Source organism: Meles meles, chromosome 1, assembly GCF_922984935.1.
Source record: "Meles meles chromosome 1, mMelMel3.1 paternal haplotype, whole genome shotgun sequence".
NCBI classification, from domain to species: Eukaryota; Metazoa; Chordata; class Mammalia; order Carnivora; family Mustelidae; genus Meles; species Meles meles.
This window is the reverse complement of record NC_060066.1, coordinates 165,525,932-165,549,575: the sequence shown is the minus strand read 5'-3', so window position 1 is coordinate 165,549,575 and position 23,644 is coordinate 165,525,932. Positions and strand designations below refer to the sequence as shown.

Below are 23,644 nucleotides of genomic sequence, written 5' to 3'. Positions count from 1 at the left end.
TCAAAACTTTCATAATAAGATAGCATCATGCATGCATCCATCAGATTGGCAAAAATGACACAGTTGGCAATACAAGTGATGTCTGTTAGGTACAGCAACACTACTATGGGAGTGTATATTTCTTCAGCTATCTAAGAAAACAGTTTGGTATTACCTAATAAACTCCATGATAAATAAAAGTGCTATGAGGAGCAACAAAGAATACCTAAGGACCAGCAATCTCATTCCTGAGTATACCCTAGAGAAATTCGTGCACACGCATACCCAAATATATGTACAGATGTGTTCACAGAACATTCTTTCTAACAGCCAAAAACTGGAAACAATCCAAATGCCCATCCACTGTAGAATGGAAAATCATGGTATATTTATATAATGAAATAATATAAAGAAAAAAGAATGAACTCCAACTACTTGTAATATTATGAATGAATCTCACAGGTTAATTTTGAACAAAAGCAAGACAAAAGAAATATAATATACAATATGATTATAGTAAAAAAAAAAAAAAACAATATGATTATAGTCAAATGAGTTAAAAAACAAAAAAAAAATGCTTTTACTTAGAAATGCACTCATAGGTGAAAAGAATAGAGAAAATCAAGGAAATGGGGGTGGCCTGGGTGGCTCAGTAGTTAAGCATCTGATCTCAGGGGCAGGTGAGGGGTCTGCTTGTCCCTCTCCCTCTCTGCCTCTGCTCCTCCCCCGGCTTGTGCTGTCTCTGTCTCTCTCTAAAATAAATAAATAAAATCTTAAAAAAAGAAAACCAAGGAAATGGTTATCCCAAAAGTAAAGACAGTGGACTGGAGTGGTCCACAGAAAAGGGTAAGATTTAGAAAAAAGAAAGGATAGATCAAAAAGAAAAAACAACGTGCAGTTACAGAGTTGGAAATGAACAGAGCATTTGTGAGGGTACAAGGAAAATGTTCGACTGGTCCAAAATGTAAGCTAGGGAATAAATCAACAAGAGAAGGACCAGATTATAGATGACTTCAAAATGCAAGCAAGAGTTTGGGTTTAACACTATTGGAAGCTACTATAATATTCTTGAACAAAAGAACGCCATGATAAAAGCTGTATTTTAGGGAGATTTCATTTGTAACACATTTGCATTACAGAAGGTAAGAGACTAGATCAGCTCTGGCCCACTGAGGTCATCTAGAAGCAAGATAATAAAAGATGCTCCAATGGGACAGGGTAGCATTCATTTAAACAATCCCTTTTTTTTTTTTTTAAGATGTTATTTATTTATTTGACAGAGATCACAAGTAGGCAGAGAGGCAGGCAGGGGGCAGGGCAGGGGTGGGGGAGCAGGCTCCCTGCTGAGCAGAGAGCCCAAGGTGAGGCTAGATCCCAGGACCCTGAGACCATGACCTGAGCCAAAAGAAGAGGTTTAACCCACTAAGCCAGCCAGGTGCCCTTAAACAATTTTTACATGTCCAGTTTACAAAAGATTCTGTGTCTGACACTAGATATAAAAAGACACAGAACAACCAAGAGATCTCTGAAAAGCAGTATATAAAGTAGGGGGGAAATGTCACGGAGGATGAGGGCAAGAAAAATTAAAAAGACAAAACCCAAAAAACAGTAGCTCATGAAATCAGTGATGAAGAAAAAAAGTCAAAGGCTCCTAATCTCCAGGCATTCCATAATTCAAGTACACATAAAGTACCCTGGGAAGCACAGCCATATGGTCCAAGGACTGACAAGAACAAGCAGAAAGTGGCTGTGCCTGCACCACATATATGTGAGAAATGTGACTAGAAGAAAGGAATGACTGGTTGGCAGCTAGAAATGCAGAAGATTCAATAGTTCTTTGTTTTATGATGAAAAAGGCATAATAAGTCTTATGGGTTAAGGGAAACATCCATAAAAAGAAACATATTGAAGATGCTAGAAAGGAAAGGAAAAATTATGAGATCAAGGTTCTGAGGGAGGCATCAAGGTAATAGGGTACAAAGGACGAAAAAAATTGGTAAACTTTAGGGAAGGGATACCTTACAGGCTCAGGAGAAGATGCTTAAGTGACATACAGGAACAGCAGCGTGCTGAGGTTATCATGGACTCATGTTCGATGATCCAGAACTTTTCAGTAAAAGATGGGATAGGAAAACAAAGACATTAGTAAGAGAAATGATTTAGAGTAAACCTCATTGCAAATGAGAAGACATTCATTATTAAAAGTTCAACTCTGCACTGTTCTGCTCTCCCTCTCAGGGACAAGAAACAGGTTAGACATTCAGCATTAAGAGTTAGTGAGATGAGGGGCACCTGGGTGGCTCAGTGGGTTAAGCCTCTGCCTACGGCTCAGGTCATGATCCCAGGGTCCTGGGACTGAGCCCCACATCAGGCTCTCTGCTCAGCGGGGAGCCTGCTTCCCCCTCTCTCTCTCTGTCTGCCTCTCTGCCTACTTGTGATCTCTGTCTGTCAAATAAATAAATAAAATCTTTTAAAAAAAAAAGTTAGTGAGATGAGTACAACAGAAGGCCAAAGTGATGAAATAGGGAGCATTGAAGTAGATGATATTATGTGGGAAGAATTTATTTAATAATGAAGTGAAGAAAGTAGAATGGAAGACTGAGCCTATACAGCCAGAGTTATGCACAGATTCAAAACTTAAAAAAAGAGAGAGAGCTTATAAATAAGCCTATGTCCCGGAAATCCTACTCATGTTAAGATTTTCCTCAAAAATAAAAATCTGATGCAAGCCTTTCATTAAATTCTGCTTCTTAGGCAACAAAATGATACCAAATTAACAAAGGAAAGATTAAGTAGGTAAGAAATAACTTTGGGGATGCTAATGGTAGCACTGTTAGAAAATGTGGAACTACCCCAGAAAGTATTTTGCAGAAAGAAATACAATATATATAGTACAGAAAGAATACAGAAACTTAAAAAAGTGTAAGATCTGAAATCAGAGAACTGGGGACTGAGTCCCAATGTGAGCAAATAATTTCATGAGATGTAGGCCTCAGTTCCTCATCTGGATTATGGGAATAATAATCATTGTAAATAATATAGGAATAATAATAGCAGCAACTAACATCTGTTGAACGCTTATTATGTTTCAGGCACAGGTTAAGTGTTTTACATGTATTAACTTATTTAATCTTCATGATGACAAAGAGACACTTTTATCCCCATTTTACTGAAGAGAAAACTGAAACAGGGAGATCAGAGCAACTGCCCAGAATTATATAGCTATTATGTGGTATAGGCAGAATTTCAACCCATGCAATGTGACCTGGAGTCTACATTCTTTTACTATGTTCTTCTGCCTCTCTAGGTAATAAAGATGAGAATGTAGTAAAAAGTGCTTTAAGTGTATCCAAATGTTCATCATTACTGCTGAGTATCTGGTAACAGGACAAAATAATCCAAACAAAATCATTAATCTACAATCAACACTCCACAAATTATACCTATCATATGCTACAGTATGATTAAAAAATGGGTAATTAACAATGAATATGCCTTGTCCTCCAAAAGTAGGGGGAACAAACAAGAGGCAGTAACTGTTATGAACAAAATACACGTGCTGCTTTTCCATGAAGAGCTCAGTACAACCAGTGAAAAAATAGCGAGGCACATGGGGTGGCACAGTGGATTAAGCTTCTGACTCTTGGTTTCAGATCAGGTCCCTGATCTCAGGGTCCTGAGATGGAGCCCAGCATAGGACTCCAGCTCAGTACAGTGTCTGCTTAAGATTCCCTCTCCCAGGGGTGCCTGGGTGGCTCAGTGGGTTAAAGCATCTGCCTTCGGCTCAGGTCGTGATCCCAGCATCCTGGGATCAAGCCCCACATCAGGCTCTCTGCTCAGCAGAAAGCCTGCTTCTCCCTCTCTGTCTCTCTCTCTCTCTGCCTGCCACTCTGCCTACTTGTGATCTCTTTCTGTCAAATAAATAAATAAAATCTTAAAAAAAAAAAAAGATTCCCTTCCCAGCCTCTCCCCACCAAAGTAAATAAATCAATCTTTTTTTAAATCTAAAAAATAAAAAGTTTGAGAAATCACAAAATCATGGCCTCAAAAAGTAACAGCACTAAATGCAAAGGGTTAGGAAATGACTGAGCCAGAAATGAGTGTAATCTTTTAAAAGTAAGGTTTTGGGACAATCATAAAGCTTTAAAAGGAGAAAAATACGGTTTCAAACAGCAACAGGCTATTCACAGAGCAACAAATTTCATATATGCACATCACAAAAAGACTTACCACTTCCAAGAAAAGGTCCTACACCACATTAGAAATATTGTAACAATAAAAAATAACTGATGCTGGACACTTATATAGAAAACACTGTTCTAAGCACTTTAATGGAACCGACTTTTTAATTCTTATAACAACCCTATAAGGTAGGTCCTGCTATTATCCCCAGTTTATAGACAGGGAAAATGAGGCAGACGTGAGGTAAAGTAACTTGCCCAAGTTTATTCAATGAGGGCCAGTGCTAGGATGTCAACCCCAAGCAGTTTATCTCCAGAGTATGTGCTATACTTCCTCTAGTAGGAAACTAAGAAGCAGAAGAAGAATTTATGCAGAAGTATTATTCAGCCAGAGTACCCGGGTAGCTAGTCGGCTGAGGTCTGCCTTCAGCTCAAGTCATGATCTCAGGGTCCTGGGATCAAGCGCCACCTTGGGCTCCCTGCCCAGTGGAGAGTCTGCTTCTCCCTCTCCCTTTGGCCCTCCCCTCACCCTCCTACCCCCAAACCCCTCCCCTGCTTGTGCTCTCTCTCAAATAAACAAATAAAAGTATTATTTGGCCATATCTGATAACAAGAATGAAAGTACCTTTCAATTACAGTAATTCATCATCTATAACAATTCTGTCCTTGGTCTTCCCTCCAAATTAATCTGCACATTCCTCCCATACTAACTCATCTACTCCTCTGGTTTCAGTAACAATCTCCCTGCTGATGATTCCCAAAATCTACTTACCTCCAGCCCAATCTCTCTTCTGCATCTTAAACCTCACCAACAACCTAATAAGTATTTCTCTTTCAATGCTCAATGCGCACCTCAAAATCTACATGTCCAAAATTGAATCATCATCTCCTTCCCACCTCATTTCCCATCCTCAAATCCCTTCTTCCTCTCCTTCACCTTTATCTCAATGACTGCCTCCATCATCCACGTGGTCGCCCAGGTCAGAAACGTAGATGTCATCCCAGACTCAGTCTTCTGCGCCTTACATACCTAATCTATCACCAGTCACCTCCTCTATTTCTCCAATCAATGAATATCTCAATTCCATTGCTTTATTTAATCTGACAAATTTACAAGGCTCATTACTTTGAATTTTGTATTATTTTGTGAAACTTTCTTTTTTTCTTGTATTTTGTTCTGTCTAATCCTAGCACAAACTCTGCAAATGAAGAACAGGTATGATATATATTCGTATCTAACTCCTTAATGTGCAATTTCCTGATCAACGCATGTTCTCAGCGAAACTTGGTTCTATTAAAAAGAAATTAATACTAAGCATGTATGTCAAGTAATACATTTTTTCAATGGCATTGCCTTCAGAAACAAGACAGTTATTTTGCAAAAAAAAAAAAAAAAGTAGTAATTTCCTATTAATTCTAGCACAACTCCCCAGAATATACCAATAATTGTTAATTGTTCCATGATAGCTACTAAAGGCTATGCACGGTGCTAAACACTTCACACAAATTTTGCCACTTAATGTTCACAATGTTATCAACAGAGTACTGGTACTGTACCCATTTTCCAGATGCCAAAACTATAACTTAAGATTGATCAAGGTACCAACTTAGAAAATGAACAGTCATGGCTCCTGGGTGACTGGGGTGGTTAAGCGACTGCCTCCTGCTCAAGTCATGATCCTGGAGTGCCAGGATCGAGTCCCACATTGGGCTCCCTGCTCAGCCGAGATGCTTCTCCCTCCTACCCTCTCTCCCTCATACCCTCCCCCCTCATGCTCTCCCTCTCTCTCTCTCTCAAATAAATAAGAATAAAGAAAAAGAAAACTAACAGTTGGGATTTGAACCCATGGCATAGTATGACACCAGAGCACATGTTCTTAAGCACTTGCTCTTTGTTGTTTTGTTTTGTTTTAAGATTTTATTTTGGAGGCACCTTGGTGGCTCAGTCGGTTAAGCATCTGCCTTAGACGCCGGTCATGATCCCGGGTTCTGGGATGGAGTCCCTCCGAGTCTGGCTCCTTGCTGGGCTGGAAGCCTGCTTCTCTCTCTGCCTGCTGCTCTCCCTGCTTGTGCTTTCCCTCTCTCTCTCTCTCTCTGACAAATGAATAAATAAAATCTTAAAAAAAAAAAAAAAGATTTTTAAAAAATAAGCTCTACACCCAACACCTCGCAAACCCGCAAACCCGAAAGTTCCATGCTCCACCGACCAAGCCAGCCAGGTACCCCTTGCTATTTTGCCTCTTAAGGATAAAATTAAATGTTTTAAAGCTCAAAAGGTAAGAATAATTAAGCACAAAGCTTAAATCAAAAAGCTGTTAGTTTTAAATGAAAAACGTGCCACAACAGAGTAACGCTATGGAAGTTAAGGCAGTTAAGAACCCGTTTGGTCGGCCCAAAAATCGTTTAGAAAGATCAGCAAACGAAAAAGATACAGAACCACAGAGATAAAATTGTCAAAAAAAGTAATGCATTCGAACGTTTCTTTTCTTGGGACATCATAAGAAAACCAACAGTCCGGCGTCTTACACATTAGAATATTTCAGAATGAAATTCTACAAATATTAGAATCCCCCGCCGTTATTCAATTTTGGGTTCTGGCAACCTACCCACCACAGGCAGGTAAAAGGTTCGGAAATCTCAACCGTGATCGCCTGCTTCCTTCCAGACTCCTAAAACGTGAGTCAAAGGGCCAGTATAATAAGGACACTATCATCCATCTTCGTCTGGTGCCATTAGAAATACAGGCGCACATTTAAATTCACATGCTTCTAAGATCAAGCTTCCAGCCTACAATTCGTCCAAGATTCGGCAGCTGCACACACAAGGTGCAGACCACAAGCTCTCAACTTTTCATTGTGACTATATGTTTTAGATTCTGGGTGCGAGAGCCCACTTCGAATTGGCCCCTGCTTGCAAAGAGGATTCCTGTTCGATTTCTCGGGAAGGGTGGGAGGCGTGAAGAAGGGGCGGCCTCCCACCGGCCAGGAGCCCGCCGCGCGCCGAATCTTTTGTTGGGGAGGAGAAGAGGGCGGACCCCCACACCCTCCAGGGGGCAAACGGGGGTGGGCGGGGAGAGTGAGGGAGCGAGACGCCGCGGCGGCCCCCGGCCAGCCCGGGGGTGGGGACACAAAGAATTTGGGGAGCGCCGATCGGCTAGCCGACAAGCTCCCCACCCGCCCTGCAATAAGCCGCCGCGAAACTCCAGGCCCGGGCCGCCGAGGAGCCGGCGGAGGCCGGCGCGCTGGCGTGGGGGGCTCCCTGAGACCCCGGGCAAGGATCGGCCGCCAGCGCGGGCTGAGGGCCGGGGTCGGAGGGCGGCGCGAGGCCTCCGCGACACCCGCGACAGCCGCGAGTCCCCTCCGCCCAGCCGCGGACCAGGCCGCCAGATCCCGGCGCCCGCGTCGCCACACCCACCCGCTTCCTAGGCCGGGCTCGGGAGGACTCCCGGCTCTTCCTCCCGCGGCGGCCGCGCGCCCCGCGCCCGAGATTTACCTGCTGATCTTCTGGGCAAAGGCGCGGCGCTCGGCCATGGCTGCTAAGGCGGCGGCGGCGGCGGCGGCGGCGCTCTGGGCGCGGACCGGCGGGCGCGTGCCTCCTCGCTCGCGCTCCCTCCCTCGCGGCCTCCGCCAGTCCCAGCTCCGGACCGGGGAGGCTGGGGCTGGCGGCCGGAGCCGGGAACGAGCCCTGCCGTAATGCTCCTGAGAGGCGCGCAGCAAGAAACCGCTCCTCCCTCCGGCGCGTCAATCCCTGCGGGAGCCCGGGCTTCGGTACTCAACAGCTGCAGGCTGGAGCCTAGGGGAAGAATGGGGCGTGGAGGGAGCTACACGCCAGTCCGGGCCGCCTCGCTGCCGCGGGGCTCGCTCAACCGAAGGACACAGAGAACAGCCAGGCAGGGGCCAGCAACTTGGCGAGGCAGGAAAATAAGATTACAGAACGCGTCGGGGAGGGGGGTGGGGGGAGCTTGGCTTTCCCGAAAAGGAAGGGGAGGAAATGGAAGATGGTTTTTGGCGAGGGGGGCTGTGCTCTGGACGCCCAGGATGGCTGGGTTCTTGGTTCTTGTTCCTGCTGCTCCCACCTCCGAGCAGTTGAAAGCACTTTCTGTTCTGCTCCGACCTTGTGAATGGGGTCTGACCAGAGAAAGAATGGTTTTTCTTGTAGAAAAAGAGCTAAAAAAGACCTTTCTCCTACAGAGGTAACAAGAATAGTTGACTTGTGGTGCTTAGCCAGACACAGATGAAAGTTTTACAGGCGTGATCTTAATCGCCACGACAGCTCTTTGAAGTAAGTTCTTATTATGCCCATTTTAGAGACAAGGAAATTTGTTCGGAGCAGCTAAGTTCTGGCCCCAGGTCACACATATGGTAAGTAACCTCTTCAGCTGAAGTTCAAACCCAGAGCCTAGTCCTTTTCTTTGAAGATAAGTGTTTCTCCATTAACAATAGGCTCCCTGAGACTATTACTTCTCCCTTTGGGATCTCATTTTCCATTTATAAATGTTAGACCAGATGAGCTCTAATGTACTTTACCATTTTGATGTTCTATTAAATAAACTATATATTTACCACTCAAAATGATCTTGCCTGTTAAATCCTATAAAACAGGGACTAGCGAAAATTATGACTTATTCTGTTGTAATCCCATAGTATGTAGAATGTAGTTCCTAATGCATATTTGCTGATTACTTGTGTTGTGGTGAAGCTAGGAAAAATAATCGTTGTTTTTTGTAGTACCTTTACTCAAGTATTGCAAGGATTTATGTGTATTTTTTTTTTATTATGTTCTCTCTGTGTCCTTGTGAGGTACGATGGATACTTGTTTTCCTCTCTTTTACAGTTGGAAAATCTGTAGCGTAAAGCCATTTGCTCAGTCACACACTGAGTCAGGGGTGAAAGCCTCAATTAGTCAGATCCCTAACTTCCTGTCTAGTTTTCTAAGCACTGTGGAAGACGGCATATTTTGTATAACAATGTACATTCCAGTAAAGATAGTCTACTTACAGAGGATTTTTGTGTAACTTCTGCTTGAATGTATAGCCCACCTAGATATTCTAGAGAACACAAAACTGAACGAAACTCAGTCTTGCTGCCAGGGAGTTTCAGTCCGTTGGGAAAGATGAAACAGCTACTCAAAAAATCAAGTCAAGTCTAACACTGTAACCTGGCCTTTAAGACACTGCTTGATAGGAACCCAGTTATATTCTGTCACTTTCTTACTATGTGACCTTGGGCAAGTTACTTAACCTTGACTCTAAACTGAGGGGAATAATTGTACCAACTTAAAAAGTATTGGGCAGATTCATTGGGTTAATTCACATAAAATTCTTAGAACATGCCTGGCATATGGTAAGCCCTATATGTACTAGCTGCTGTTATTACTGTCAGTGTTATTATCATTATTCAGCTTACACTTAAACTTGTCCTGGGTGCTTGATAGACCCTGAAGAGTTTGTCTGCTCTCATGCTCCCAGCCAGATGTTGTACGCCTTTATCTCTGCTCTCCAAACATCTTTTCACTACTCTCTTAGAGAACTGACCACATTCTGCCTTTGAATGGTTCTTTGTATACATGACTCACTAGTTGCCAAAGTGTCTGAAAGGACATTGCATGCACTGTGCAGCTTGCTGGGAACGTTTAGAGCAGGAAGAGGACAAGCAGGACCAAACTGTAAGCAGGGTAGACAGAGCCTGGGAAATACTCCAAGCTGGAGTGGTGGCCCCCACCTCAGGGAAGAGCTGGCAGTCACAGGCAAGCCCAGTATGGGCAGATATCCATGTCCCACAAGGGTCCAAATTCAGGGAAATGCACGGAGTTCAACAAAGGGAATGACCATGGAATTCCTTTGGCTTCCCAGTACCATGCTCCACATATTAACCCTGCACATGCACACACAGACACAGACACACACACACACACACACACACACACCAGTCTCAATCCACCGTACTTTTATGACGCTGATGCCCTCATTTCCAGTTTCAAGGATGAACCCGTGGCCTAAGTCTGGCCAAGCAGAGCAGCATATTCCCCTGGCTTCTGTGATGGGTTTAGGAAAAGGCATATGGATCAAACCAAGACAGTCAGGCCCAATCAGAGCTAAAAATTGCGTTTGCTGCACCAGGGACAATCTAAAGGCCTACCTAAGAGTAAAGTCAAACACCGCAGAGAAGAAAGTAAAAAATGGAGAAAGGTGAGCTCCTTATAATATGACTTGAACCTTGGACTTTGCAGCTATAGGAATTAATAAGGCTCTGAGGTTTGTTTTGCTTTCCTTTGGTCTTGGGTTTTTGCATAAACTAATCGGAGTTGCGGGTTCTGCGTTAGCAACTGAAAGAGTCTTTATCTAAGCCTTCCTTTAGTAAACTGATTGCACTAGGTCTTGGAGAAACAATGGTAAAAGGACATTTTGTGGCCTCAAAGAATTTAGAGACTGGCTGAAAAGATAAGCGAGTAAACAGTTCTGTTTAAGTGCTAACACAGGAAAAACTGAGGAAGGTCCATATAAATTCTAGATAGCATCAATTCTCAGCATCAGGTTAAGACTAAATTATCACCGAGGCGCCTGGGTGGCGCAGTTAAGCAAGCCGCTCTTTTGGGCTCAGTTCATATTCCCAAGGTCCTGGGATTGAGTTCTGCATCAGGCTCCCTGCTCAGTGGGAGCCTGCTTCTCCCTCTCCCTCTGTCTGCTGCTCTCCCTACTTGTGCTCTCTCTCTCTGTATGTGTCAAATAAATCAAAAAAATCTTTTAAAAAAAAAAAAGACTAGACTACCACCAAGATGTTCATTTGACATAAGGTGGTAAAAACTGGGTGGGGTTTAACCCCATGTTTAACCCTGTTAAAACTGGAAAGTCTGGGGCGCCTGGGTGGCTCAGTGGGTTAAAGCCGCTACCTTTAGCTCAGGTCTTGATCTCAGGGTCCTGGGATCAAGCCCCGCATCAGGCTCTCTGCTCTACAGGGAGCCTGCTTCCCCCTCTCTCTCTGCCTGCCTCTCTGCCTACTTGTGGTCTCTGTCAAATAAATAAATAAAATAAAATAAAATAAAAAAACTGGAAAGTCTGGGTGAAACCGTGGAAGCAGCAATGGCCCCACCATTTACTGGGATTCAGAACCTAAATTCCCTACTAATGGGAAGATACTTGCAAAGAAACTACATACCAAGAGCTAGGACTAATTTGGCAGAGTAGTCTAAAAATAGTGAGTTTTAGGTAAGAACACCTCAGGGCACTTTTCTCAGTAAATAAACACAGTGTTCTAAAGTCCTTCAAACAGAAGACTTAGAAATAAGGCAGAGAAAAAGAGTGATTGGGGGCATTATATTTTCATATAATAGTTTCATATTCTAACTGATACCAAGCTCAATTTTCCCCTTTTAATATAGGGCTGAGAAGGATTATAGTTTTGGCAAGGTCAAAGTTTTAAGGCCACACTACAAAATGACAAAGTTTTGTGTCATAGGGATAAGGTTCTGGTTTTGCAGGCAGAATGTGCTCTCTTTGGGGAATTTTGGGATGATAGGGAGTGGTTCCCTTGCTAAGATTTGGACTTTTTTGAAGCACCGCTGGATTCATGCAGTGAAATTGACCTATGACTCCCTCTTAGACGGCTCTAAGAAGGCCGAATGAGTGTGGTCTAGAGGAAGGGAGGGCTGGACATATCAACTGGGTTTATCTCAATCCCAAACTGAAACCTAGGAGTTGGGTACAAAATCCAAGCTAAGGATACTTCTGTCTGCTTTGCCCTCTGTCACCACTCTCTCTTAATACCTAGGAAAAGGGACAATTCAGAGATCCTAAACCTAGTGACAGTTTCCAACTAATGGTACCCATGTTTACCCTGTTATGATGCCTATTACACTATTCGGTTATTGCCTATTAATCTGTATGGCCCATCAGACTTGATCTCTTCTTCACCATTGTATTTTCAGCACATAATACACAGCCTGATCCATTATAATCACTCAGTAAATATTCTTGAGTTAGTAAATGCCATGGACTAAAGTATGTTTGAGATCCTGCCTTAATTTATATTTCCCCCAAAACAGAGCTTGAGATAAGGGCTTAGAAGCAGGTAGTTTGTTAAGGAAGTGATCCTAAGAAGCTGAATGAAGGAGTAGAGAGAATGGAACAGAGGAGGGAAAGCCAGTAAATGGTGTGTTATTGGGATGTTGACCACCGTGGACAAGGAGGCTCAATCCCTCCTGTGACTCTCTGAAGAAATTTGAATATGTACTTGAGAATTGTCCCTCTGAAACTGAGTATTTATTTAGCTAACTAAATGTATGCCTCTAAATTCCTTGGTTGAAGGCTGCTGGCCCTGAGGACATTAACTGTCCCTATACTCTATGCTGCAAAAGGCTGAGAGAGACGATTTTTGCTTCCATTGAGAAGCCATCATGTGCATACCTGTCCACCTCAGCTGCAGCTAGTCAGAGATGAGCTGTGGGAAGAAGACGAAGCATCAGTAACATCTATTACAGACCCCCAAAAGAGAGGCAGAGACCATAGTAGCAATCCTACCAGAATAAAATGTATTTGCCCCCTCATGGTTCTGTTGCTTTACAGAGCTAGAAAGGGCCAGAAGACCAGTTTATTCCAATGAAATGACTTGTGATGCAGGCTCAGTGTCCACTTGAAAAACAAGTCCATAATATGTCTTTCCTGGATGATTTGTGTTTCAAGGTAGTCATATTTGGTGAGGGAAAGTTCTTCTCTTACAAAAATTTGAGGTAACAAATGCAAAAGTAATGCAGACTGGTGAAATAATGAATCTAGACTTATATGGTCCATTAGAGTAACCACTTGCCACATGTGACCATTTAAATTTAAATTAATTAAAGTCTAAAATTCATTTTTCGTTGTATTAGGCATTGTTCAAGCATTCACTAGCCACATATGGTTAGAGGCTACCATGCTGGACATATATAGATAGAACATTTCCGTCATTATAGAAAGTTTTGTTGGAGAGCACTGACCCAATGATTATAGGAGATAAACCATTCCAAAAGATACTGTTGGGGAATTTATTTATTTTTTTAAAGATTTTATTTGTTTATTTGACAGAGGAAGAGATCACAAGTAGGCAGAGTGGCAGGTGGGGGGGGGGGGGGGAAGCAGACACCCTGCTGAGCAGAAAGCTCAATGCAGGGCTTGATCCGGGACTCAATCCCAGGATCCTGAGACCATGACCTGAGCTGAAGGCAGAGGCTTTAACCCACTGAGCCACCCAGGTGTTGCTGGGGAACTTAAATGGCTGGGTCAGTTTGATAAGAATATAACCTGCTGATAATCTTAACATACACATGGGACGCCTGGGTGGCTCAGTCGGTTGAGTGGCTGCCTTCGGCTCAGGTCATGATCCTAGCGTCCTGGGATCGAGTCCCGCATCGGGCTCCTTGCTCGGCAGGGAGCCAGCTTCGCCCTCTGCCTCTGCCTGCCTCTCTGTCTGCCTGTGCTCTCTCTCTCTGACTAATAAATAAATAAATAAAATATAAAAGAAAAAAAAAATCTTAACATACACACACACAGTCAACCAGTCTTTGTATTCCTCCTCACGGGATGTAAAGAGGAGATATTTAGAATGTATACTGTACCACCTGTGACATATTCCTGCTAAAAATTTTAACCCAAATCTGTTCAAGTCTCTAGATCTAATTATCAGCTTATAGAAAATGTAGGGAATGGAGGAACATGTTCAGCAACACCTTATGGTTACAATTAACAAATGTAAGAATATGGTAAATTTTGTAAATCATAATGACCTGGTTCCTTCAACAAATAAATGACAAGGATTTTTTTTTTAAGATTAAAAATATTGGGGTGCCTGGTGGCTCAGTTCCTTGAATGTCTGCCTTCAGCTTGACTTATGATCCCAGAGTCCCATGATCAAGCCCCATGTTGGGATCCTTGTTCAACTGGGAGTCTGCTTCTCCCTCTTCCTCCTCCTGCTTTCTCACTCTCCCACAAATAAATAAATACAATCTTTTAAAAAAGATTTAATATTATTAAAAACAGGGGTGCCTGGGTGGTTCAGTGGGTTAAAGCCTCTGCCTTCGGCTCAGGTCGTGATCCCAGGGTCCTGGGATCGAGCCCCCACATCAGGCTACCTTCTCAGCAGGGAGCCTGCTTCCCCCTCTCTCTGCCTGTCTCTCTGCCTACTTGTGATCTCTCTCTGTCAAATAAATAAATAAAATCTTTAAAAAAATAAAATATTATAAAAACAATCAACAAAGGTAAATTGGACATCACCAAAATTAAAAACTTATGTACATCAAAAAATACAACCAAGAAAGTAAAAAAGTAAACCAAAGAATGGGAGAAAAATGTCTAGAATATATCAACAACTCTTATAAGTCAATAATAAAATGAGAAATAATTCAATTTTTTTAAAAGATTGTATTTGTTTATTTGACAGACAGAGATCACAAGTAGGCAGAGACGCAGGCAGAGAGAGGGGTGGGGGAAGCAGGCTCCCTGCTGAGCAGAGAGCCCGATGCGGGGCTCAATCCCAGGACCCTGAGATCATGACCTGAGCCGAAGGCAGAGGCTTTAACCCACTGAGTCACCCAGGCGCCCCAGAAATAATTCAATTTTAAAGTGGACAGTTTCGGGGTGCCTGATTGGCTCAGTCAGTTAGCGTCTGACTTGATTTCAGCTCAGGTCATGATCTCAGAGTGGTGAGATCAAGCCCTGTGTCAGGCTCCATGCTGGGCTGGGCATGGAACCTGCTTAAGATTTTCTTTCTTTGGGGCTCCTGGGTGGCTCAGTGGATTAAGCCGCTGCCTTCGACTCAGGTCATGATCTCAGGGTCCTGGGATCAAGCCGTGCATCGGGCTCTCTGCCGGGAGCCTGCTTCCTTTCCTCTCTCTCTGCCTGCCTCCCTGCCTACTTGTGATCTCTCTCTCTGTCAAATAAATAAATAAAATCTTAAAAAAAAAAAAAAAAAAAGATTTTCTTTCTTGGGGCCCCTGGGTGGCTCAGTGGGTTAAAGCCTCTGCCTTCGGCTCAGGTCATGATCTCAGGGTCCTGGGATCGAGCCCCGCATCAGGCTCTCTGCTCTGCGGGGAGCCTGCTTCCCTTCCTCTCTCTCTGCCTGCTTCTCTGCCTACTTGTGATCTCTGTCAAATAAATAAAATCTTAAAAAAAAAGATTTTCTTTCTTCCTCTCCCTCTGCCCCCCTCAATAAATAAATAAATAAAATGGACAGTTTCAATAGATGTTTCTCCAAAGAAAATATGCAAATGCAAATACACATATGAAAAGATGTTCAACGTCAGTGCACGTCAGGGAAATGCAACTAAAAACCATGGTGAAATACCACTTTACATCCTCTAAGATAATTAGAATCAAAGGGGCAGATAGTAATAAGTGTTGATGAGGATGTGGAGAAATTGGAACCCATCATATAATGCTGGTGGTGTTAGAAGGTGGTGTAGCCATTTTGGAAAACAGTCTGGCAGATCCTCAAAATGTTAAACATAAAGTTACCATGTGACCCAATAATTCAATTCCTAGGTATATACCCAGGAGAAATGAAGGCTATGTCTACACAAAACTTGCACATGAATATTTATACCAGCATTAGTCATAATAGTCAAAAAATGAAAACAACCCAAATGCCCATCAACCAACGAATGGATAAAATGTCATGTATCCATACAATGGAATATACTATTTGGCAACACAAAGAGATAAAGTACTGATACAAACTACATGAATGGACCTTGAAAACATTATGCTAAGTGAAAAGAGCCAGAAACAAAGGCCACAATTTATATGATTTCATTTACATGAAATGTCCAGAATAGACAAATCCATAGAGACAGAGAGTAGATTAGTGGTTGTCAGGGGCAGAGAGAAAGGGAGAATGGGAAATGACTACTGATGGGGGTAAGGCTTCTTTGGGTATGATGAAAATGTTCTAGTATTAATAGTCATTATTGCACAACTCTGTGAATATCCTAAAAGCTATAAATTATAGATTTTAAATCTGTGAGTTGTATGAAATGTGAACTCTTACCTTGAAATGTTTTTATGTACAAAACTCTGACACCAAATGTATATAGTTTTCCCCCCACACCAGCCAACTCCCCAGCTCTCTAGACAACAGCTGGGTGTCTTATGGTTCACTTCTATTCTGACACTACCCAGAGTTTGCATAGACTCCACAGGTGAAGGGCTCAATCCCACAAGACCGCCGCAAGTGCCATTGCAAGTCATGGGTTGCCATATGCACCAACGAGCTATAAATTCAGTGCTCCCACAGTATCCTCCCTAAGTTCAGTAATTTGCTAGAATGGCTCACAAAGCTGAGGAAGACACTTTAGTTGTTTTTGGTAGTTATTATAAAGGATACAAATAAACAGCCAAACGAAGAGGGGCTTAGGGCAAGTCCAGAAGCATCTCAGCACAGGAGCTCTGTCTGCATGGAGTTGGGGTGCACTGGTCTCCTAGCACATGAATGTTTCAGCCAACTTAGAAACTTTCCAAATCCCATCATCTGGGGCTATTTATAGATGTTCCATTATGTAGTAATGGTTGATTAAACCATTGGCCATTGGTGATTCAACTCAATCTCCTGCCCCTCCCATTCACAGAGGTCTGTGGGTAGGGCTGAAAGTTTCAACTCTCGAATCACATGTTTGGTTCCGCTGGCAACATGCCCCATCCTGAAGTGATCTAGGGGCCCCACTAAGAGTCACCTTATTAGCATAAACTCAGGCATGATTGAGAGGAACTTTTTATGAATAGCAAAAGATGCTCCTATCACCTCTATTACTCAGAAAATTCCAAGGATTTTAGAAACTCTGTGTCGGGAACCAGGGACAAAACCCAAATATATATTTCTTATTGTATCACATATCTCAATAAAGCTGTCATTAAAAAATAGAACAAGGAGCACCTGGCTTGCTCAGTTAGACGAGCATGAGGCTCTTGATCTTGGGATCAAGGGTTCAAGCCCCATTTATTACTTAAATAAATAAACTTTTTTAAAAAATGGAATAAAACACACTTAAGAAGCATACGGTATTAGTCAGAGTTCTCCAGAAAAACAGAATAGGAGAAAGAGAGCAAGTGGAGGGGTGGAGAGCTGGGGGTTAGAGGAGGAGAGATTTATTATAAGGAATTTGTTCTCACAGTATAGAGACTGACAAGTCCCAAGATCTGCTGTTGGTAAGCTGGAGACCCAAGAGAGCCAATGATAGAGTTCCAGTCTAAGTCTGAAGGCCAGAAGACTCAAGGTCCAAAAGAGCCAATATTTCAATTTGAGTCATCTGAAGGTAGGAAAAAACTTATATCCCAGGTCAAAGGCCATTTAACAGGAGGAATTTCCTCTTACTCAGGGGCAGGTCAAAACTTTTGTTCAATATACGCCTTCAGTTGATTGCACAAGGCCCACCATGTTACGGAGAGCAATCTGATACACTCAGTCTATCAATTTAAATATCAGACTTGGGGTGCCTGGGTGGCTCAGTCGGTTGATTCTGCCTTTGGTTCATGATCCCAGGGTCCTGGACCTGAGCTCCACATCAGGGAGCCTGCTTCTCACTCTCCTTCTGCTCCTCTGCCCTGCTTGTGCTCTCTCTCATTGGCTCTCTCTCAAATAAATAAAATCTTTGGGGAAAAAAAATACTAAGCTCATCCAGAAATACCCAGTGTTTGATCAACTATCTGGGCACCATCTGGCCCAGTGAAATTGACACATAAAATTAACCATCACACATTCCAACCCAAATACAATGTGCGAAGTTCTGGGGATTAAAGAAAAACAAAACTAACTATAAAATAAAAGACAGGGGCACCTGGGTGGCTCAGTGGGTTAAAGCCTCTGCCTTCGGCTCAGGTCATGATCCCAGGGTCCTGGGATCGAGCCCCGCATCGGGCTCTCTGCTCTGCGGACAGCCTACTTCCTCCTCTCTCTCTGCCTGCCTCTCTGCCTACTTGTGATCTCTGTCAAATAAATAAATAAAATCTTTAAAATAAAATAAAATAAAATAAAATAAAAGACATTGTGAGACAGCAAATTCTGATCACTGACTGGGTTTTAAATAAATTAAGAATTATTATTTTCTCGGGGCACCTGGGTGGCTCAGTGGGTTAAAGCCTCTGCCTTCGGCTCAGGTCATGATCTCAGGGTCCAGGGATGGAGCCCCGCATCGGGCTCTCTGCTCAGCAGGGAGCCTGCTTCCTTTCCTCTCTCTCTGCCTGCCTCTCTGCCTACTTGTGATCTCTCTCTGTCAAATAAATAAATAAAATCTTTAAAAAAAAAGAATTATTATTTTCTGGATATTTCCCATTTGTTCCTCTTGATCCACTCTCTACCCTGCTCTCTACTCTGGAAGTCTGGCCCTATATGAACTCTATTAGCAGGCCTCCCTGCCTTTAACCATTAGATGGAAAAACAGTGGTAAGGGCACTAGGGAGGGAGGAGAGTAATAGCAGGGTATTATTCCCCAGCCTCCTTCCCTGAAAAGTCTGTGTCTCTTGGACACAGCTATTTGTTTCCCTCAGAACAGCCAACTCCATAGAATCTTTTTTTAAATTTTAATTTAAATTCGATATAATTAACATATATTGTATTATTAGTTTCAGAGGTAGAATTCAGTGATTCATTAGTTGCATACAACACCCAGTACACACTTCTTCAAGTGCCCTCCTTAATACCCGTCTCCCAGTTACCCCATTCCCCCATCCACCTCCCCTCCAGCAACCCTCAGTTTGTTTCCTCTAGTTAAGTGTCTCTTATGCTTTATATGAGTACACGGTAATTGTGGTTCCCATATACCCTCTCTGTCTTCCTTTTATTTTTCCTCCCCTTTCCCTATGTTTATCTGTTTTGTTTCTTAATTCCACAGATGTATGAAATCATATGATATTTGTCTTTCTCTGACTGACTGATTTCATTTACCATAATACCTTCTAGTTCCATCCACATTGTTGCGAATGGCGAGATGTCATTCTTTCTGATGGCTGCATAATATTCCGTTGTAAGTATATAGCACCTCTTTTTTTTTTTAAAGATTTTATTTATTTGTTTGATAGTGAGAAAGAGAGTGTACACGCACAAGGAGGGGGAGCAGCAGGCAGAGGGAGAAGCAGGCCTCTTGCTAAATGGGGAGCCCGATGCGGGGCTCGATGTGGGATCATGACCTGAGCCGAAAGCAGACACTTAATGATTGAGCCACCCAGGCACCCATACCACCTCTTTTTCCATTCATCTGTCAATGGATATCTGGGCTCTTTCCATAGTTTGGCTATTGTGGACATTGCTGCTATAAACATTGGGGTGCATGTGCCCCTTTGAATCACTATGTTTGTATCCTTTGGATAAATACCTAGTAGTACAATTGCTGGGTTATACGGTAGCTCTATTTTTAACTTTTTGAGGAACCTCCCTATTTTCCAGGGTGGTTGCACCAGTTTGCATTCCCACCAATAGTGTAGGAGGGTTCCCTTTTTCTGCATCCTCACGAATCTCTGTTGTTTCCTAAGTTGTTAACTTTAGCCAGTTTGACTGGTATGAGATTGTATCTCATTGTGGTTTTGATTTGTATTTCCCTGATGCTAAGTGATGCTGAGCGTTTTTTCATGTGCTTATTGGCCATTTGTATGTCTTTTTTTTTTTTTTTAAAGATTTTATTTATTTATTTGACAGACAGAGATCACAAGCAGGCAGAGAGGCAGGCAGAGAGAGAGAGAGAGGAGGAAGCAGGCTCCCCATGGAGCAGAGAGCCCGATGTGGGGCTCGATCCCAGGACCCCGGGATCATGACTTGAGCCGAAGGCAGAGGCCTTAACCCACTGAGCCACCCAGGCGCCCCATTTGTATGTCTTTTTTGGAGAATTTCCTGTTCATTTCTTCTGCCCATTTCTTGACCTTTCTAGATTCTGGTAATCACTTCCTCCCCTTATCTATATGGCACTGTAGGAAGTACCAACTCAGTCACTTACTTTAGGTTAGTGCACTATATCTGTGGTTCCCCTACACACACAACCTTTAAATAAACCCTCCTAAAGTTATCTTATTTTGAATGTGTCATCTGGTTTACTGTTGAAGCCTTGATGTAAGTGTGATAAGGGTTTTGTAGTTGTAAAAAAAAAAAAAAAAAAAAAAAAAAAGAGAGAGAGAGAGAGGGAGAGAGTTCTTTATTTCTTGAAAATACACACTGTGGGGACACCTGGGTGGCTCAGTTGGTTAAACAGCTGCCTTCGGCTCAGGTCATGATCCCAGCATCCTGGGATTGAGTCCCACGTCGGGCTCCTCGCTTGTCAGGGAGCCTGCTTCTTCCTCTGCCTCTGCCTGCCACTCTGTCTGCCTGTGCTTGCTCTCACTCCTCTCTCTCTGACAAATAAATAAATAAAATCTTAAAAAAAAAAAGAAAAGAAAAAGAAAATACACACTGTAGAATGTTTATGAATGAAATTATATAAGGTCTGGGATTTGCTTTAAAAAATAATTCAGGGGGTGTCTGTGTGGCTCAGTCAGTTAAGCATCTGCCTTAGGTTCAGTTCGTGATCCCAGGGTCCTGGGATCAAGTCCCACATCCTGCTCCCTGCTCAGTCAGGAGCCTGTTTCTTCCTCTGCCTGCTGCTCCCTCTTCTCTCTGGCAAATAAATAAATACAATCTTTTAAAATAAATAAATAAATAAAATTCCACATGATTGGGGGCACCAGAGTGACCCAGTAGATTAAGGGTCCAATTCTTTTTTTTTTTTTCAAGATTTTATTTATTTATTTGAGAGAGAGCTCACAAATAGGCAGAGAGGCAAGCAGAGAGAGAGGAGGAAGCAGGCTCCCTGCTGAACAGAGAGCCCAATATAGGGCTTGATACCAGGACCCTGAGACCATGACCTGAGCCAAAGGCAGAGTCTTTTTTTTTTTTTTAAGATTTTTATTTATTTATTTGACAGAGAGAGATCACAAGTAGGCAGAGAGGCAGGCAGAGAGAGAGGAGGAAGCAGGCTCCCTGCGGAGCAGAGAGCCCGACGCGGGGCTCGATCCCAGGACCCTGAGATCATGACCTGAGCCGAAGGCAGCGGCTTAATCCACTGAGCCACCCAGGCGCCCCAAAAGGCAGAGTCTTAACCCACTGAGCCACCCAGGCACCCAAGGGTCCAATTCCTGATTTCAGCACAGGTCGTGATTTCGGGGTCAAGGGATGGAGCCCTGTGCAGAGCCAGGATCTGCACTCAGCACAGAGTTTGCTTGAGATTCTCTCCTCTCCCTCCCTCTAAGCTTCCCCCCACTCACCAACAAGCTCTCTTTCTCAAATAAATAAGTAAATACATAAATGAAATATTTTTATAAAATTGAACATGATTAAATCTAGTGAGTATAGGGTTTCAGTATTAAAAGGTGAAAAAGTTCCAGAGATCTGTTGCACATGATGTGAATATATTTAACACTGTTGAACTTCACTTAAAATGTTAACCACTTAGGGGCACCTGGGTGGCTCAGTGGATTAAGCCGCTGCCTTCGGCTCAGGTCACGATCTCAGGGTCCTGGGATCGAGCCCTGCATCAGCTCTCTGCTCTGCAGGTGAGCCTACTTCCTCCTCTCTCTCTGCCTGCCTCTCTGCCTACTTGTGATCTCTCTCTCTGTCAAATAAATAAATAAATAATCTTTTAAAAAAAAAATGTTAGCCACTTAAAAATGGTTAACATGGGGAGCACATGGATGGCTCAGTTGGTGAAGCATCTGCCTTTAGCTCAGGTCATGATCTCAGGGTCCTGGGATTGAGCCCTGCATCAGGCTCCCTCCTTAGCAGGGAATCTGCTTCTCTCTCTCATTCTGCCCCTCCCCACCACTCATGCTCTTGCTTGCTCTCTCTCTCTCAAATAAGTAAATAAAATCCTTTAAAAATGGTTTAGATGGTTCATTTAATCTTATGTACTACACACACACACACATAGAATGATAATCCAACATGGACTTATGTTGATGATTGTTGAAGCTGGGTGATCGAGACATGGGGTCGTTGCCCTATTCATTTTTTTTCTCCTCAAAGTTGGAAAAAATGAAAAGAAGAAAAGTCTCAAATTATCATGATGTCAGACAGGAGAAGACAACCTGCTGATGAGAGAAAAAAGAAAGAGTTGAAAGCTCTGAGAATTTAGCTATCGGTAGCTAACCCAGAAGGTTTAAGCAGCCAGATTAAGAAAAGCAAGCAAGCAGAGGCAAGGTAGAATCAAGGGCCAGGGGGGCGCCTGGGTGGCTCAGTGGGTTAAAGCCTCTGCCTTTCGCTCAGGTCATGATCCCAGGGTCCTGGGATCCAGCCCCGCATCGGGCTCTCTGCTTGGCAGGGAGTCTGCTTCCTCCTCTCTCTCTCTCTGCCTGCCTCTCTCCCTAGTTGTGAACTCTATCTGTCAAATAAATAAAATAAAATCTTGAAAAAAAAAAAAAAGAAAGAAAAAGAATCAAGGCCAGCTCAGAACCAGTATCTGTGGTGCCCTACCGTGTTGTTCTTATGTCACTTCACTGAGCTAGGATCTGAAACCTGCTGGGTGTTATTTATTCTGGATCTGGGCCCAGCTGAGCCCAGTGTTCTTTAGGAACAGTAGGGTAGATCTGGAACAAGCAGGTTTGACACAGAGAAAGGAAGGAGAAGCACCAAAGTTAAAAAGAGTTGGAGTCATGGAAAGGTTATGCTGTGGGGCTCCTGCCTGGCTCAGTTAGTGGAGCATGTGACTCTTGATCTTGGGGTTGTAAGTCCAAACCCCACGTTGGTTATAGAGATTATTTAAAAATAAAGTCTTTAAAAAGAAAAGAAAGGTTATGCTGGGTAGGAAACCTTACACGTTTGCAGGTTGTGGGGAATGACTAAGGGGAGAAAGAAAATTGGTAATATGAGAGAGACACTTTTTTTAAAAAAAGATTTTATTTATTTATTTGACAGAGAGAGATCACAAGTAGGCAGACAGGCAAGCAGAGAGAGTGGGGGAAGCAAGCTCCTCGCTGAGCAGAGAGCCTGATGTGGGGCTCGATCCCAGGACCCTTAGATCAGGACCTGAGCAGAAGGCAGAGGCTTAACCCACTAAGCCACCCAGGCCCCCCGAGAGAGACACTTTTAATAACATTGAGAGAAAGAGGTATCTTTCTTTGGCTACCTCAGAAGGAAAGAAAATGATGGAAAGCTATGTAGCATTTTAGAAGCAGAAATCAGGGAAACTGAGGCAGCAACAGTCTGCATCCCAATTTCTTTACTAAATATAACCATGTAATGCTGGTATATTTGTTTTCTATCACTACATAACCAAAGGTGACCATCATCATACATTTGCCATATAATGTAGCCTGTCAAAGGAGCGACTACTTCATCATATGCATGGGTCCTGCCCACACACATTAGGAGGGCTTATACAGAACATGTACACCAGAGACAGGAAGTTGGGAGGCCATCTTAGAATTCTGCCTACCACAGCTAGGAAATTAGTTCAATCCATGAACTAAGAGATAAAGTCTTGGCTGGGGAGCCAGGGACCATATTAAA

At 43.1% G+C, this 23,644-nt stretch overlaps 1 protein-coding gene across 13 annotated transcripts in view; it reads right to left on the bottom strand.

Annotated features, from left to right (window-relative positions):
• The window catches only part of DOCK7 (dedicator of cytokinesis 7), a 220,722-nt gene extending 212,723 nt beyond the window's left edge, over nt 1–7,999 (bottom strand). For 6 of the 13 annotated variants that reach the window (XM_046006274.1, XM_046006297.1, XM_046006312.1 and 3 more), the window contains exon 1: nt 7,653–7,989. In XM_046006274.1, the coding sequence (XP_045862230.1) occupies nt 7,653–7,690 (38 nt within the window). In that variant the 5' untranslated portion in view covers nt 7,691–7,989. Of the gene's footprint in view, nt 1–7,652 lie in introns of all 13 variants that reach the window. The other 7 variants (XM_046006260.1, XM_046006266.1, XM_046006289.1 and 4 more) reach the window with 3 other exon arrangements.
• Nucleotides 8,000–23,644: the final 15,645 nt, after the last annotated feature.